This window comes from Leuciscus leuciscus (assembly GCF_965113295.1).
Source record: "Leuciscus leuciscus genome assembly, chromosome: 16".
NCBI classification, from domain to species: Eukaryota; Metazoa; Chordata; class Actinopteri; order Cypriniformes; family Leuciscidae; genus Leuciscus; species Leuciscus leuciscus.
In genome coordinates, this window is record NC_138740.1 from 11,240,994 (window position 1) to 11,259,673 (window position 18,680).

Sequence of the window (18,680 nt, forward strand, 5' to 3'; positions counted from 1 at the left end):
AACTCATATCAGATCTTTTTTTACTTGTAATATATTGAAACCAACAAAATTCTGGTAACAAATGGAAACTTTAAAGGAAAAAAATTAGAAACCTAAAATGACCTGATTGCGTTATTTTTTATATAACAAAAGCTGCAATTTTAACAGGGGTGTGTAGACTTTATATCAAAAAAAGTAATACAGGTTTCAAAACAATATGAATTTTCAAATTTGGCTGAACTATCCCTTTAAAAAGCAGCCATTTCAGAGAATAGTTAAAAATGACAGAGCGCACATACAACTTGTATCAACATCTTTTGATGTTGGCTTTTCAGAAATGGTGAAATGAGATGGCCTTTTTTTCCAACAGGTAAGACATCAAGCAATGATAATACTGAATGTCAGAGTTTGCCTAATGATAAGACACTGCTAATGTAAAACTGTGATAGGGCTCTTGATAGCTTAAATAGTGCTGCTATGGTAATGCAAACTAATGCTTTTTTTTTTAATGAAATTCAGCACACACAGTTGTTGGCCATTACACAGGCCCTGTCCCAAACAGAACCCTAAGCTCTCACGTTCATAACTTTCTCTGTCAGCGTCAAGGCTTTCACATGTGAAAAATGCAGGGAAATAGGCTGAAAGATAAGATTTCAGAATTAGAGACTAATCAAGGATAGTAAGAATGCAAGGGCATTGGATACGGCTTTGAACGCAGCTATACACTCACATTATTATAATCAAAATCCCTTACAGTATTGTTAGGCAGCATATATTAGGTCAACTGGAAACAGGAACACTTCCCATTACATTGGATGATCTCGATTCATCGTAAGAGGAATGGCATTATATTAGTCTGTCTCACTCTGACCCCGAGGTTACTTTAGTAAACCAGGGGCTCGTTCTTCGTACGTTGCTTATTACATCCGAGATCAAATGACACATCCAAGATGATATCATCGTGCTAATCATGATCTGGCTCACTCAGTTCTTCGAACACACTTGCCGGATATGATTAGTATAGCTGGATTGAGTTATCTGAGATAATTGCGCGTTCATGCGCTGGGTTAAAAGGGGATATGCAATGCTGCTATTGGCTGCTCAGCGTGGCCAAAGAGCGCGCACAGTTTTTCTCTGTCAAACTAATAGTCGAAGTTAACCCTCTGAGGTCGGAAAACGCGCCCCCGCGTTTTGCTGGATTTTCTTCACATTGTAGTACAATAAACTTAAATTACTCCGTCATTTATGGTTATACAGAAAAAAGAAATATAAAAAAAGAATCTGTGATATTTCTACTTTTGTATGTGTCCACTTACAATCAAATCAAAACATTGTGCTTTTGTAAAATAAAGAAAATAAACAGGGTGTGCGTTCTGCCTCTCCGTCGCGGTGAACTTTTTTTTCTTGAGCACGTCTATAAACTGAAACAAAACTCAGCGAATCCTTCTCACACATTTATGAGCCATACACCTTTATACACATTTAAGTGTGTACTTTTAAATGATCGGATTCAAACTGAAAACAAATATTCTCTGTTTAAGTAATTTGTATAAAACCAACAGGATGTCCAGTATCTCAAACGCTTGCTAATTACTTTTAATTCGGCCACGCCCACTCGCGCAAAAGAGATTCACATGCAAATCTCAACATGGAACGCGAACGCCCTCGTTACCTCAAACACAAAACACCAAAACACTTCACAAGTCTCTGCTTTTTGTCGAGTTTGGAAGACGCGCTGTGAGCTTACATTGGATTTACATCAGAAGAAGAAGAACGCGATTTGAAGACAAGAAAGATGTAAGGTAAGAAATTCTTACTTATTAGTTTATGGTATTGTTGCATAAACTTCACATTGCAGTTGAACTGTTGCTAGATATATGGTGAATATTATACTATTTAGACCCGTGTTTACTGTTAAATACTGTTTGTGGATATCTGCTCAACCATAGATATGTATAACCATAATGTTTAATATTTTGGAGCGCGATGGCGTTTGAATGTATCATATTTTGGAGCGCGCTGTGGGTTTCAATGCATCATATTTTGGAGCGCGATTGCGTTTGAAAGGAAAAATGCACCAAACATTAGGCTTTATGTTTTTACTATTATCTCATTTCATATCATCATAACGAATGGAAACATTTGAAGTAACATAAGATAATCAATATATTTTTCTCTAGCATTGTTACTGAAATCTTTTGGAAGATTTATAGGCTGCTTTGTAAAATAAAATTATTTTATGCAGTACTGCACATAGCTTATGCCTACAAGGCACAACAAATATGGTGTTCTTTATATTATATATTGTTGGAAACATTTGTGTGTGTGTGTGTGTGTGTGTGTGTGTATTCTGTGAATTTTAAAAAGCAATTTTAACCAGAAAAATCTAAAATGTATTCCCAAAATCGTGCAGGCCTAGTTTCTCTTGATACCAGTATGTTCACTTTTTTCTTTTCTTTCAGGGACCAGATGCAACTGAGTCCTGCTGACTTCAACATTCACATGAGTCTCTGTACATGAACATGGTAAAGTGAAAATCAAACACCTTGGAAATGGTATGTACAATGTTTTCAGGAATGGCACAAAGGTCTCTGTCTTTGGATCATTGTTTTCAATGTGCTCTTTTGTCATTTGTTGTGTATTTTTGGATTATGTTGTGTTGTAAATAAATCCAAACAATCTAAAAGCCATTCTTTTTTAAATCTCCTCATTCTTTGTGCAAGGTTGCTCTGAATGACAGGGCCTGATCGCTCCTAATAGGGCAGTTAGGGGAGTGTCTTTGTCTCTCTCAGGTGTTAAAAGCTTACATATTCATGAGATGATCACGCCTCTTCGAATATGGCTTTGTCACACAAAACACGTCTTAGAAATTTTAAATCAATATATTGTCTTATCTGAATGAGCAGTCAGGGTGATTTTCACAGTTTTGGAGCAAATATTCTAGGCTACGTCATACAATTTTCAAAAGTCTTGTGAAGAAATAATCAGTATGGGTTTCATGGCCTTATTTCAGTGACAATTTTTTTTTGTATTTTCACAAACCACGCATAAATGTCATTATCTCAAAACTACAAACTTTTACATACATGCTGCTGATATATTATTGTAGCAGAGTTTGTGCTGAATACAGTGTAATCAGACTTTAGCCATGAAAATGTCACTAGTAACAGAAAAAAACACAAATGTCAGAGCATGTCAGAACACCTCCAGGCCCAGAAAACAGCTCAGACCTCAGAGGGTTAATTCGGAATTTTAATGTTTAATCAAAACGCCAGGGAACACCTCAAAGTCTACAAAAGCCAGGAGAGAGGGCTGGCAAACAGTACCAGACAATTTAAATCCGTTAGATGTGGCCATGTTAGATGTTTTTATCACTTATTAGCCTATATATTTGTATTTTAATAATTGCATAATTACTTTGTTCATTGTAATGTCAGAGTCACCACACTAGAACATGGGAACAAATAAATGTGAAGTACAAAAATATTCTACATAATGGTAATTTTTAGTTATATTATAGTCTCTTTTATTAAAGGCACTGTTAAATAAATGGTTGTCCGTTTATAAAAGCAACCAAGAAAAAGGCTGAGAAAAAAAAATAGAAAAGATCTTAGTAGCCTACACTGTAAAATAATTTTTGCTGCATTAAATTAAGGCCGTATAGTCATTTCAACTGTTAAATCTTGAGTAATGATGAATTGCTTTGACTTGTGAAAGTGAAAACTGATAAACTTATGTTAATGTAAAAATATTTTGCCATGAGTTATTGATCACATTTTTCCCGAGTTTAGTTCATTGTAATGACATTGTGTTTTCCTCTTTTGTGCACTTTTACATAATACACCAACAATCTGTTCCCAAGAAAGTGGTGGCTGAAATATGTGCAGTAAGTGGACATTTTCTAACTTTCCAAAGGAAAGAAAGTATAAGACTTTGTAATGTCCATTTGTTTCCATTGCACTGGACAGTGAATAAACCCTCTCAGATAACTGTCATATGGAGGAACTAGCCTACCTGCAAGTGCATAAATAACTTTACTTAATTTATACTTGTATGCTTTACGGCTGCAATATAAGTTGCAGGATTCCACATCTACAGAAAGGCCTACAGAAGAGTCTGCACAGACAGAGGAGACATATGCCTACAGGTGGGCAGTGTATAGCCAACTTTTCCTTTTTATTTGTTGCATGAGGCATGTGTCTAATATCTCTTGTTGCAGGCATTTGAACACTGCATGGCTTTTCTTTACAAAGAACAATTGAAATAAAACAAGGAACTAAGCATATTTGTCTTATTAAACATTTAATGAAAAGTGTTTTTTTTTTTTGTGGCAATGTTGTGTGATATGGCACATGCAACAATGTCACAGGCCCTGTCAGGTGTGCAACCCTCAGACTTTTCCGACACTGAAATCTTCCCTTTAGTTAGCCAAAGTTAATTTCATTGTGTGCCCTTGTCCTGGCTAGAGCTGCATTGTAACTGGTTTGGGTCAGGGAATGGGTTCATAAAACACCTGTCTGCAGGCAGGAACATGTCATAATCACCTATGAAAAAATGCAGTTCTGTTAGGATCAGCATAAGTGTATGTAATACAGTGAGCTTGATATTTAATTGTGGAACTTTCCTTACCACTTTCAAATAATGTGCATAAATGTGAATCTCTGAAAATTCTTAAGTCATGCACAGATCCTGGCCATTTTGCTTTCACATTTGTGATATGGAAGATTTTAGTTAACTGCCTTTTATTTGATATAATATTAATCTGGAATATTAAGAATCCCAATAGTAACTGGGCTGCACATTTACATTGTGAACCCCCTTTCTGTTCACATAATCCCCTTCATTGAGGCCCTGATGGCAGTCTATGGTAGCCTATAGTCTATGGTACCAATCACGTTAGTGAAGCCTGAGTGACATACTGTAATCGGCATGGTCATGATTGCATGATCTTCATAAAAAAAAAACTGCTTTACAACATTGGGTCTTAAGCAGTGTTGGGTAAGTTACTTTAAAAAAGTAATTAGTTATAGTTACTAGTTACTTCTCACAAAAAGTAAATGCGTTAGAAACTGAATTACATCATTACAAAAGTAACTAATTACCAGGGAAAGTAACTATTGCGTTACTTAAAAAAAAAAGAAAAAAAAGTTTAAATATAAGAAATTTCTTGGATACCCCCAATATGAAATGTTAAATGAATTAAGAACATGCTTCTTAAGAAATGTACCAAAAATAAATAAATAGTAATAGAAAATATAGCCTACGTACACATACACTAGTGCATATCATTAAAATGATTAAAACTCACACACCTTTACAACTGGTAGACATTCTGTATAGCCTACTTGAAGTATTTTCTTCCTCACAATATTAAGTTTAACAAAAAGTGCTCTCAATATAATACTGAACAATGTACCAACATAAATAATAATAATAAAATATAATCTTTTGGGACTTTATTTTTATAACCTACAGAGAACGTCATCATCAGAGGTTATTTTAGCCAAATTAGTCGTGTTTGCCGTACAACAACCGGTCAAACAAATAGCCATGTTTGAACGTTCCCTGCAGGTTATTTTGGAGTTTATGTTAGGCTATATAAACTAATTAAAACATTGCATATGATACCAATATGCTACAGAGATTATTCAAATGCTGAAATGTGTAATTTATTTATAAATAAAGTATTTATGCTCGTTGCTCGGACACACTCGGTCTCTCTCGCGCACTTTCGAGCGCGTTCTCGGACACACTCGGTCTCTCTCGCGCACTGTCGAGCGCGTTCTCAGACACACTCGGTCTCTCTCGCGGACTGTCGAGCGCGTTCTCGGACACACTCGGTCTCTCTCGCGCACTGTCGAGCGCGTTCTCAGACACACTCGGTCTCTCTCGCGGACTGTCGAGTGCGCTGGCTCGCGGCATTCGCCTCGCTTTTGTCCAGTCCGGCGCCTCATAAACACACACAGAGAGGAGCCTACTCGGATGAAAACCGCTTCAGTGAGCTCAATTATAGTAACGCCGCATTTTTATTGACAGTAACGGCAACGGCGTTGTAACGGAGGAAACAGTAATTAGTTTGATTACTCGTTACTGACAAAAATAACGCCGTTAGTAACGCCGTTTATTTATAACGCCGTTATTCCCATCACTGGTCTTAAGTGGCTTGGAAATGCCACAAAAAAACCGAAAACTATTTTTTAAACCTAAAAGTGCCAGGTAAACTCTGAATGACACGACAGACAGCACTTTCCATCAAGTTCTCCGCATCTCCAATAGTGTAAAGGAAAGAGCCACTCGCAAATAATCTTAGGGCAATGCAAACAGTTTGTACTGTAGTTAAAGCCCGACTCCGACAAGTCGAAAATAAATGTGCATTTCCAACAATTTAATAATGTAAACGACAATCTCACGAGTCACGAGAAAAAAATTACACATCTCAGAAAGTGCACTGCGCTGGACTTCCCGTATCAGCTCCGCTTAAAAAGCCGCAATCTAATCCTGTTTACGTGAAATAAGCCTGCTCCCGAGCAGGTTTAAGCTTACGGACCAGTTGCTATGACAGCAAGTCCAGGATGAGCTTCGAAGAACCAAACAATCCAAGATCATGCCAAATCGTCAACAATCAAATCCAGCTAACGGAGTTAGCGACGTACGAAGAACGGGCCCCAGGTCTGGTATCCAGACCAGATGGTGGGCCTGCAACGCAGAGAAAACCACAACACAGCCATGAATGACAGCGATGACCACGACAACTAGACAATCCCAAGAGAAAGATCCACTGCGAACACCTCGTCAACTAGAGAGCCCTCGGCACAAATTTCCTTAGCGGAGGCCATCCAGACAAGTCCTCTGCGCAAACTTCTATGGCCAGCCTCAACAACTTCTCCCACAAATGCTGGTGTGATGCATTCAAATCTATCCTAATTCAAGCAGAAGGTGTCAGGGTGCCAGTCTGATCAGCTCAGGGTTTGTTTGTGTTGTGTCCTTTGCTTGTCTGGACCACATGGCTGACACATGGTGTGTGTGTTGTCATTCCATGTGCTCTATTGTCACTCCGCCCCTCGTTACCTCATCTCATAATGGCTCGCACTGTTTTAGTTCGTTTCTCACCCTTTATATTCCTCTCTTGTTTTCTGTCATGTGCCAGATGAATCTCTGTAGCTTTAGTCTTAGTCTGGTCTTCCTACCATTTATCTGAAGTTTTTGAGACTTTGTTATTTCTTCATTTAAATTTTTTCCTGTTCTTCTAGCCTTGTTTTTGAGCTCCTGTCTGGTTAGTTTAGTTTTTCCCTTCCTCTTTTGTTCTTGTCCCCTTGGTCCACTGTCCGATTTGGCTGCCAGATCCCATCCTTCCTGTTGCTCCCTTCCTGCTACTTTTTGGATCTTCCCTGCCCACCAGCCCCAAAGGATTCCAGCTACCACCACCAAGTCCCTACCCACTACTCTCCAGCTTCACTCTGGAGACTGTACTCATTTCTCCCCCAGTGTTGCTGTTTGGATCTGCTCTGACATTTCCCTTATCCGACGCATCCTGTTGGGCTGATGTAGCACTCCCTCATTTCTGGCTGGAATCCTTCCTGATCCCCCTTCTGACTGTGGCCTCACTATTCCTCATTGTGTTCCTGATTGTGTGTGCCCTTGATATACAATAAATCACTTATTCCTGCAAATGACTCCTCTTCTTTTACCACCCTGACAGAAGGAGCTAGATGAAATATTCTGATATCATATCAATCCACAATCTGAGTTCTGATGCAACCTGGAATCATAATCAAAGCATGTTCTTTCATTTGGTCAGGAGAACTGACCCCTCAAGTGAGCCTGTTTTTTTCTCCATTTTTGTCACCAGATGGAGTTTGGATTCCTTTCCACTAACGCTTTGACTTGCTGAGTCGGGTACACTTAATATTCAGAAATATTGATTTGACTGCACTGACACTATTGGATTAGAACTGAATGATGACATCACAGCTTTCTGAAGATCTGCATTTCTTAATAGCTGAATTGAACTCATTTCATAATTGACAAACTTTATACAGTTATTGAACAGAAATGAATCAACACTTATTTGCATTCACTGTCATCACTCCATGCAGATACAGTCCAAAACTAGCGCGATTATACATTCACTGTGGTTCAGTTGTAGTATGTCTGACCTGAGCCCCATCTCGGTCTCCAGACTCTCCACTTGCTTGCTGATGGAGGCTTCCAGATCACCTTGGCCTTCCAACTCTGAAATGGTCAGTGTACGACGCTGAGAAAGAAAAGAGAAAAAAAAAAAAAGTAAATGCCTCAAACTGCCACTGACAAATGACTGAGGCTTATAGATAGATAAGATGGAGATAGATAGATAAATCTTAAAGAGATAGTTCTCCCAAAAATGATAAATTGATTTATAGATAGATGATAAATGAAAATTGACTCTTTTGGGAGGACTATCTCTTTAAGATTCATCTATCCATCCATCTATGTCATTGCAAACCCATAAAACATGTTAATCATTTTAATATTCTCACAATTTTAGTAGATCTATTGAAAGCCTAAGTAATAAACATTTTCAAACATCAATAAATAAAAACATTGTAAAAGTATTCCATACAAATCAAGCAGTTTAATCCAAGCAGGGCTCTGTGACTTTAAATAATTGCATTTTGCTACCTTTTTTTCTGGCAGTGCGACTGCATTTTGTTAGAGGTTGCACTGCTTATTTGGGTAAACTTGGTAGTGGGACCAATGCCATGTCTGTTGCATATGAGAAACATCAAAAGGCAAAAGCTCTAGAAGTGGGACAAAACGGGACTACTCATTTGAACTGCAAGGACGTAAGGACCATTTATGAATTTGCTCCAATAGTCAAGTCAAGTCACCTTCATTTACAGTGAGGAAAATAAGTATTTGAACACCCTGCTATTTTGCAAGTTCTCCCATGGAGAAATCATGGAGGGGTCTGAAATTCTCATCGTAGGTGCATGTCCACTGTGAGAGACATAATCCCAAAAAAAAATCCAGAAATCACAATATATGATTTTTTAACTATTTATTTGTATGATACAGCTGCAAATAAGTATTTGAACACCTGTCTATCAGCTAGAATTCTGACCCTCAAAGACCTGTTAGTCTGCTTTTAAAATGTCCACCTCCACTCCATTTATTATCCTAAATTAGATGCACCTGTTTGAGGTCGTTAGCTGCATAAAGACACCTGTCCACCCCATACAATCAGTAAGAATCCAACTACTAACATGGCCAAGACCAAAGAGCTGTCCAAATACACTAGAGACAAAATTGTACACCTCCACAAGGCTGGAAAGGGCTACGGGGAAATTGCCAGGCAGCTTGGTGAAAAAAGGTCCACTGTTGGAGCAATCATTAGAAAATGGAAGAAGCTAAATATGACTGTCAATCTCCCTCGGACTGGGGCTCCATGCAAGATCTCACCTCGTGGGGTCTCAATGATCCTAAGAAAGGTGAGAAATCAGCCCAAAACTACACGGGAGGAGCTGGTCAATGACCTGAAAAGAGCTGGGACCACCGTTTCCAATGGCGCTTTTCCACTGCATGGTACGGTACGGCTCGGTTCGGTACGGCACGCTTTGGCGCTTTTCCACTGCATGGTACGGTATGGCTCGGTTCGGTACGGCACGCTTATGGCGCATTTCCACTGCATGGTACGGTACGGTACGGTACGGCTCGCTTTAAATGGTACCACCTCTGTTGAGGTTCCAAGCGTACCGTACCGGTACTAAAATGTGACGTGAAAACACTGAAGATCACTGATTGGTCAGACAGAATCGTCACTACCAGTGTCATTGTATTTGCGACACGAGACCATGCACGAGACAAACCCGCTAGATTTAAATAGCCAGTAGACAACAGCCAACGCTGTAGTGTCTTGCAGTTAAAACGTTTCTTGTAAACTGTTTCTTGCAGTCAGGGGCGGCGCCGGATAATTTTTAACGCATGTGCTGAGGGCACACACACGTGTGTGTGTGTGTGTGTGTGTGTGTGTGTGTGTGTGTGTGTGTGTGTGTGTGTGTGTGTGTGTGTGTGTGTGTGTGTGTGTGTGTGTGTGTGTGTGTGTGTGTGTGTATGTATATATGTATATATGTATATATATATATAATTAATAAATGAGCAAAACTTGGCCACAAAATATTTAATATTCAATTATTTTAATGATCACAATTAAAGTTTTAATTTTATTAAATTGAACAAGCGCAAAATTCAGCATTCAATCAAATATTCAAAAAGACTTAATAATGTTATTTCTCTCTATAGGCGCGTTTACTACGAATATGGCGATCGTCAACTTCATCTTTGCCAGACACTGACAGAAAACACTATTTTATAAATAAAAATCAGTGCACGCGTCCCCGGATTTACAAACGCACATCTTGCTTGTTGCACGCACATTATGTCGAAATAACGAGATATTATGTTGAAATAAAATTATTATTATTAAGTCTTTTTGAATATTTGATTGAATGCTGAATTTTGCGCTTGTTCAATTTAATAAAATTAGGCCTATATATAGCCTATATATATATACTATTAATAAATGAGCAAAACTTGGCCACAAAATATTTAATATTCAATTATTTTAATGATCACAATTAAAGTTTTAATTTTATTAAAACTTGTGCACTGGTTTTTATTTATAAAATAGTGTTTTCTGTCAGTGTCTGTGCATGGCAAAGATGAAGTTGACGATCGCCATATTCGTAGTAAACGCGCCTATAGAGAGAAATGCACATAATGGATTACATAAGAGAGTAAGCTATTTCTTTTTGTTTTGAATTATTTTGTTTAAAGACATTTCAAGCTTTGTGTATTTGAGGATGAGATGCGCTCCAGTTAACGTACAATGCAAGTGACCGCTCGGGCGCCTCAATGGTTAAATTGTCTATTTTGCATCTTATTCAATCCAGGCAATTGTTTGATGAAAAAAAGATTAAAATTAAGATACAATTTATACAAAACGAAATTCACTTTAAAGAAATGTTTTCTACAAAACAAAACTTAATGAAGTGGTCAAAATTATGTCTGACTCGCTCCATGTCTCTCTACTCGTGCTGCTCACTTTTCATAATCAACATAGGCAGATGGAAAAAAATAACATAACATTAACATTAACATTAAATGCGCTTTTTTAATGGCAGTAGTTTAAAACATCAAGTAAAAATTAAAGTAAAGTCGGCAACCCCTAAGTAAACCCCGGCAAACCCCAGACATCTGATGAAGAGCCTGCGTGCTCGAAACGTTACCGCTATGCGATAGTTGTCTTTACAATAAATATTTTTGATAATTTTGGAGCTTAGGTGTTGCCGACTTTACTTTAATTTTTACTTGATGTTTTTTAGTCGAGCACCCTTTTGAGATTGATGTGCGTGCTTTTGTTTAATTTTTCTAAGTAGTTTAAAACAGTACATTAGGCCTAGACTCTCTATTTGTAAAGATTGCTGCACATTCATTTAATTCTGAATTTTGCACACACAAGTTGAAAGGCATTTGTTCAAATCAAGTTCACGGATAATTGTGCGTGCATTTATTAATCATTATGATACTAAAATCATAAAGTAGGCTATGCTATGTACAAAAAATCAGATGAGCCCAGAATATGAACGCAACGTTTAATTACACGTTAAGAATTTTCCTTCCATATAGTAAACCATTATAAGAACGTTTAATTTAATTTAAAAACATCCACATGCCGAGAATCAAGAGCACCATCCCCTGTGTTGTGCGTTTGAAATGTGGCGCGTTTACGATGATGTCATGGCAGTAGAGGCGGCAACTATAACGATCAGTCCCACCCAGTTTGAAGCGGTACTAACTGCAATGGAAAAGCAACCGAGCTAAAGCGAACCGAACCGTGCTGTACCGAGTCGAGTCGTACCACGCAGTGGAAAAGCGAAGCGAGCTGAACCGTTCCGCGCCGAGTCGAACCGTACCGAGCCGAACCGTGCCGTACCATGCAGTGGAAAAGCGCCACAAGGTTACTGTTGGTAATACACTAAGACGTCATGGTTTGAAATCATGCATGGCACGGAAGGTTCCCCTGCTTAAACCAGCACATGTCAAGGCCCGTCTTAAGTTCGCCAATGACCATTTTGATGATCCAGAGGAGTCATGGGAGAAAGTCATGTGGTCAGATAAGACCAAAATAGAACTTTTTGGTCATAATTCCACTAACCGTGTTTGGAGGAAGAAGAATGATGAGTACCATCCCTAGAACACCATCCCTACTGTGAAGCATGGGGGTGGTAGCATCATGCTTTGGGGGTGTTTTTCTGCACATGGGACAGGGCGACTGCACTGTATTAAGGAGAGGATGACCGGGGCCATGTATTGCGAGATTTTGGGGAACAACCTCCTTCCCTCAGTTAGAGCATTGAAGATGGGTCGAGGCTGGGTCTTCCAACATGACAATGACCTGAAGCACACAGCCAGGATAACCAAGGAGTGGCTCTGTAAGAAGCATATCAAGGTTCTGGCGTGGCCTAGCCAGTCTCCAGACCTAAACCCAATAGAGAATCTTTGGAGGGAGCTCAAACTCCGTGTTTCTCAGCGACAGCCCAGAAACCTGACTGATCTAGAGAAGATCTGTGTGGAGGAGTGGGCCAAAATCCCTCCTGCAGTGTGTGCAAACCTGGTGAAAAACTACAGGAAACGTTTGACCTCTGTAATTGCAAACAAAGGCTACTGTACCAAATATTAACATTGATTTTCTCAGGTGTTCAAATACTTATTTGCAGCTGTATCATACAAATAAATAGTTTAAAAAAAAATCATACATTGTGATTTCTGGATTTTTTTTTTTAGATTATGTCTCACAGTGGACATGCACCTACGATGACAATTTCAGACCGCTCCATGATTTCTAAGTGGGAGAACTTGCAAAATAGCAGGGTGTTCAAATACTTATTTTCCTCACTGTATATAGCGTTTTTAACAATAGTTTCAAAGCAGCTTTACAGAGATAATAGGAAATTAGCGTAACAGATTGTTTAGGCTTTACAACAGCTCTAGGATAAAGTTATTGTCCAGCAAAAGTTAGTTTTGATTGATTGATTCACTTCCGTTGCGAAGATCATTAGTTATTAATTTAGGGGCCACTAACACGACACCATTCTAACGGCCATCCGCACAAAACAGTGCCTGGTGTCTCGAAAACGCACTACCTGAAATGGGTTCGAAGGTGCAAACGATAATCCGTTATCTCTGCGCAAACCTCAAAAACGCAAACCCGCGAAAAACGCAGGTGTCACGCACATGCGCATTACGTGTTCAGTCCAAAGGTATGCGCGTTTGAATATATACAGTGCCCTCCACAATTATTGAACCCCCTGGTAAAAATGATCAAAATTGGCTGTAAAAAATAAATCTGCATCGATTATCCTTGTGATCTTTCATTCAAAAAATGTGCAAAATTCTAACTTTTCATTGAAGTAAAAGAATTGAAAGTGGGGGGAAATCACATTATGAAATAAATGTTTTTCTCCAAAACACGTTGGCCACAATTATTGAAACCCCTAGAATTTTTTACGAGTAAAATATCTCTGAAGTATATTCCCATTAATATTTACCTTTTTTAGTACACCAGGGTGACTAGGAACATGAAACTGTCCAGCTATGACTTCGTGTTTCACAGGAGTTTAAATATGAGGAAACACAAAGGCCAAATCCCCTTAATCATCCATCACAATGAGTAAAACCACAGAATATAGTTCTGATGCGTAGCAAAAGATTGTTGAGCATCACAAACTAGAAAGTGGCTGTAAGACAGTAGCTAAAGAATTGAAAATCCCAATTTTGACCATCAGGGCAATAATTAAGAAGTTATAACCAACTAAAGATGTTATGAATCTGCCAGGAAAAGGACGTGTGTCTATACTGTCTTAATGCATGGCGAGTATGAAAGTTTGAGTGGCCAAAGACTCTCCAAGGATCACAGATGGAGAATTGCAGAGATTAGTTGAGTCTTGGGGGTCAGAAAGCCTAAAAAAAAAATTATCAAACAACCCCTACATCCCCACATGTTGTTTGGGAGGCTTTAAAAAAAAAACTCCTCGCTCATCCAAAAACAAATTCCAGCAAATTTAATTGTCAGACACGACTGGATCTTCAAACAACACAGGGTTCTGTGGTCAGATGAGACTAAAACAGAGCTTTTTGGCAGCAAACACACTAGATGGGTTTGGTGAACACAAGGATAAAAAGTACCCCATGTGTACAATTTAATATACCATTGGATCTTTAATGTTGTGGGCATATTTTTCTGCTGGAGGTCCTGGACTTCTTGTTCAGATACATGGCATTGTGGATTCTATCAAATATCAACAGATAAAAAATCAAAACCTGATGCTTTCTGCTAGAAATCTTATAATGGGCCGTGGTTGGATCTTCCTTCAGGACAACGATCCAAAACAAACATCAAAATCAACACAAAAATTTGTTGTGGAGCACAAAATGAAGCTTCTGCCATGACCGTCCCAGTCCCCTGACCTGATGAGTGGAGTGAACTGAAGAGGAGAAGCACCAACATGGATCTGGGAATCTGAAGGATCTGGAGAGATTCTGTGTGGAGGAATGATCTCTGATCTCTTGTCAGGTGTTCTCCAAACTCATCAGGCATTATAGGAGAAGACTCAGAGCTCATCTTGGCAAAAGGAGATTGCAAAAAGTATTTAATAAAAGGGTTTCAATAATTGTGGCCAACGTGTTTTGGAGAAAAACATTTATTTCATAATGTGATTTCCCCCCACTTTCAATTCTTTTACTTCAATGAAAGGTTAGAATTTTGCACATTTTTTGAATGAAAGATCACAAGGATAATCGATGCAGATTTATTTTTTACAGCCAATTTTGATCATATTTACCAGGGGGTTCAATAATTGTGGAGGGCACTGTATGTGCGCAGGTGTGTAGTACTTTACGAATCAACCCTCAAACTACTTGTCTGGACTTAATTTATAATACAGAATTATAATTTTTTGTCTGCGTAGCCACGCGAACCGGAATTATCCCCACAACATTTTATCTGTACTGAGGTAAAGGGAAGAGAAGGAGGCCTTCACAGGGGAGGGACTGTGAAGGCCAATATACAGAAGTGTAAGCTCAGAGCAGGTGTTTACACTTGCAGACCATTCTTGATGCAACACCATAAACAGCACTGCAAGATCCAGTGAGAAGTAGTTTGTCAAAAACCACAGTTGTTTAAAATGTTTTTTCCAGCTAGAAAAAAGAACAATGCCATGAACGATCTAGTTACAAAGCTTTTCGATCTGCAAACCACCACTATTAAATATGGATCTTAACACTTTACTGTAACACTTTTTTTTTCGCAGAAAGGTGGTATGTTACTGTTATTAATGATAATAAATTGACAACTGCATCTAAACTCAAGCTCAGTGCTTAATTGTCAAATAATGTGCATATTACCCTACCTTCTCAAATGTGTGCACATGAAGCACAAGAATTAATGAGGTTCATCATAAAGCATGTATTTTCAGAAGACTTGGATTAAACCACTCAATTCATACGACCCATAAACCATACATCATTTTAGTTCCGAAGATGAACAAAAGTATTATGGTTTTTGTTTTATGGGTCTGCCTTGCAAGCACTGTTACAAAGCCCTGACACAAATGTAGTAAGTAGTATGTTAGTATTTCATGCTGAACATGCTGTGTGTAAATCTCACCCGGACTTTGGCTACAGGTCTCTCTCCTGCCTCCATCTGCTGGCGAAGCTGAGCGATCTCCTCTGCCAGCATTTTCCTGTCCTCCAGTAGGTCCTGTAGATGCCGGCGGGCCTCCTCTGTGCTCACAAGTACTTCTACCTCGTTCAGCAACCAATTCTTAACCAAGCAAAATGACAATTACAACTAGGGCCGAGCGACAAAAAGATTAAAGGTTAATTTTAATAAAACCACATAAAAATGAGGTTGTTAAAATCTTTACAGATGTTACTGTTGTTGTTAATGAACAAATTTACATCTGCATCCCAGCTCAAGCTACTACCAGTTAACTCAATCTACTGTCAATTGTATTTCTAAGAGACAAAACATGTAATGTTATTATTGCAACCTGCACTGCAAACTGCCAAAGATACGTGCCATCAAAGTTAGGCAACAACACAAACCTGTTTCGTGACTTGAAACAATTACCCTTTAACACATGCAGAAACTAAAAAATAAATGTTTCTATTAAAGGTGCAGTGTGAGATTTTTAGCGGCATCTAGCGGTGGGGTTACGAATTACAACCAACAGAAGTTACGGTGGCCGACAGGAATATATGTCATCGTCTGAGACAGCAGAGTAGCCAGATCAGCAATGAGGTTTCTTTACAAAGATAAATTAAGAAATTATGTTTACTTTATTATTCAGTAAAATGATGTTATTGTCAATATTATTGTTACTTGTTCATCATTGTGTCAGTGTTTTATTCGCTGACTTTAGCTTGCTTCCTTGCACGAAGAACAACATAGTAACGAAACGTGTTTGTTCGTACTACTGTAGAAACATGTTGGCGCATTTCAACGTAAGGGACCCGCGGTGTGTGTAGATATAAATGGCTCATTCTAAGGTAATAAAAACATAACGGTTCATTAAGTAAGGTATTTATACACCACTGAAAACATAGTTATGTATTTGATATTGCATTTCTGTCAACAGATCCTCCAATGCCAAAATCGGACCACATTTTTGTTGTAAACTGGTAGATGTGCATTCAAAAGATCTCAAGTCAATACTTTGGATAATAAAGTAGCATATGAGGAATTGTTTATGGACCAGACAAAATACCTGTAATATATAATTTTGACAAACTTTTCATAAAAATAATTTAAAGGCTGCAATGTGAGGTTTATCATTTTGTGAAACTTTTAATTTTTTTGGTCAAAACTTTTTGAACATGTTCCACTTGTTGAGCAAGGTCGGATGCAATCCAACAAAATGTACTTTTCTGTAAATTCACAAAACTTAACTAAAAAGGTCAAAGTTCAAATCAATGTCATGTTTTCAATTTTACAATTAATAAAATCACAACATACAGTAGTACAGTATGAAAAATATTCATACAGAGATTTGCTAAAGATAGCATTCAACAGAACAGTGTTACTATCAGGGATGCTCTGCTCGATCGGCCACAGATCGGTATCGGCTGATAATCACATTCTATGACCCGATCGGTAGGCACTAAATTTGGCTGATCTCATGAACCAATCCCAATTTGATGACTTAAGACCCATGATTGCGTAAAATTTTGGCGCAGCAGCCACCTGTCTTGTTCTAAAGAAATATCACTTGAAGGATTTAATACAATGAATCTGATTCGCTGCCTCTGTCATTTGCTGTGTCTGAGGCTTGGCTCAAGCAGCTGCTCCACACATTCACACAGAGCAGAGAGCAACAGGAAAACTGAACGTGTGATTATCTGCGTCTGTCCTTCTTCAGCTGAAGTCATATCCATGAAAAAAAATCAGTTTGCCATCAGTTGTCAGAAGATATCTTTGTGGTAGTATCCTTTCAATGTGGGATTTTCCATGACTGGTGTCAGCGCTGTTCAATGCCATTGAGCCTTGTAAAATGGCGCTCAGGTAAATTAATTTCAACACCTTGTTTCATTCATGAATAAATCAGCATTTTTAAGTATATTAGTTGAATAAACCGTTTAATGATGACTCACTCATAGTGCCTGTTTACACCTGGTCACTTCATGATTTTTTACTGATCGGATAGCTATCTGATTTATCAAAACGATTCCATTTACACTATATGTAGATTTAATGTTAGTTCACGTCACCGAAAGCAATAAATATGAGCTGCATTTGATTGATCATCAGCTAATTTCAAAATCAAAGATCGCAATAGGAGAGAGCGGCAACAGAACTGGTAGGATCATATAGTTTCTTTACTTTTAAAGGGGTGATGAACTGAGAAATCCAAATTTCCTTGAGCTTTTGACATATACAGATGGTGGACAACCAGAATGAGACTTTTACCGCCGCCGTTCCCGCGGCGGCAAAATTGGGATGTGTATTTGCTGCCTTTTACCGCTGAGTGGCGCTGTAATCACAGACTTTGAAAAGTGTCAGTTTATTCTCTTTATGACGTAATCTGCCGCGGCAGTAATCTGAGCTGAGGTCACAGATAAATTCAAGATAAATATTGTGGTTAAACGAATTCAAATTCATTAAATTTTAAAAAAGTAGACACGTTAACATTGTGTGCCCAGTTTTTCTATAATTTAGAAAGGCTATGTCAATAGGTTACTTGTCATTTACTTCGTGTTATTTTAATGTGTTTGTAGATTTATTAACTGAAACATAACAGTGAAATAAATTAAAATAATTTACCGTAAAATTAAAACATTTTCAGGACTTGCAGTTACTAACCGATGTTAGTCGGTTTAAGCATTCTTTGTTATATTCAGAATTAAATAGGCTTACTTGTTGTTATGATTATCAATTGAATTCTTTAATAAATAATCAACCACAATGCCTATTACTGCCGCAGCAAAAATAAACCAGTCGAATTTCAAAGTCGTTCGCGAAATGACTATAGGCTAATACCGGGTGGCGCAAGTGACAGGGCAAAACAGCAGCAACTGCGGCATTTTAAAAGGTAAGTTTCCTATCTGTTTATAATCTATATATATATATATATATATATATATATATATATATATATATATATATA

At 38.1% G+C, this 18,680-nt stretch overlaps 1 protein-coding gene across 2 annotated transcripts in view; it reads right to left on the reverse strand.

Annotated features, from left to right (window-relative positions):
- Positions 1–18,680, reverse strand: part of kif4 (kinesin family member 4) — a 125,022-nt gene that overhangs the window by 39,749 nt on the left and 66,593 nt on the right. For both annotated transcript variants that reach the window (XM_082141210.1, XM_082141211.1), the window contains exons 21-22: positions 15,683–15,838; positions 8,136–8,233 (exon numbers count right to left, since the gene is read on the reverse strand). In XM_082141210.1, coding sequence (XP_081997336.1) covers positions 8,136–8,233; positions 15,683–15,838 — 254 coding nt within the window. The remainder of the gene's footprint in view (positions 1–8,135; positions 8,234–15,682; positions 15,839–18,680) is intronic.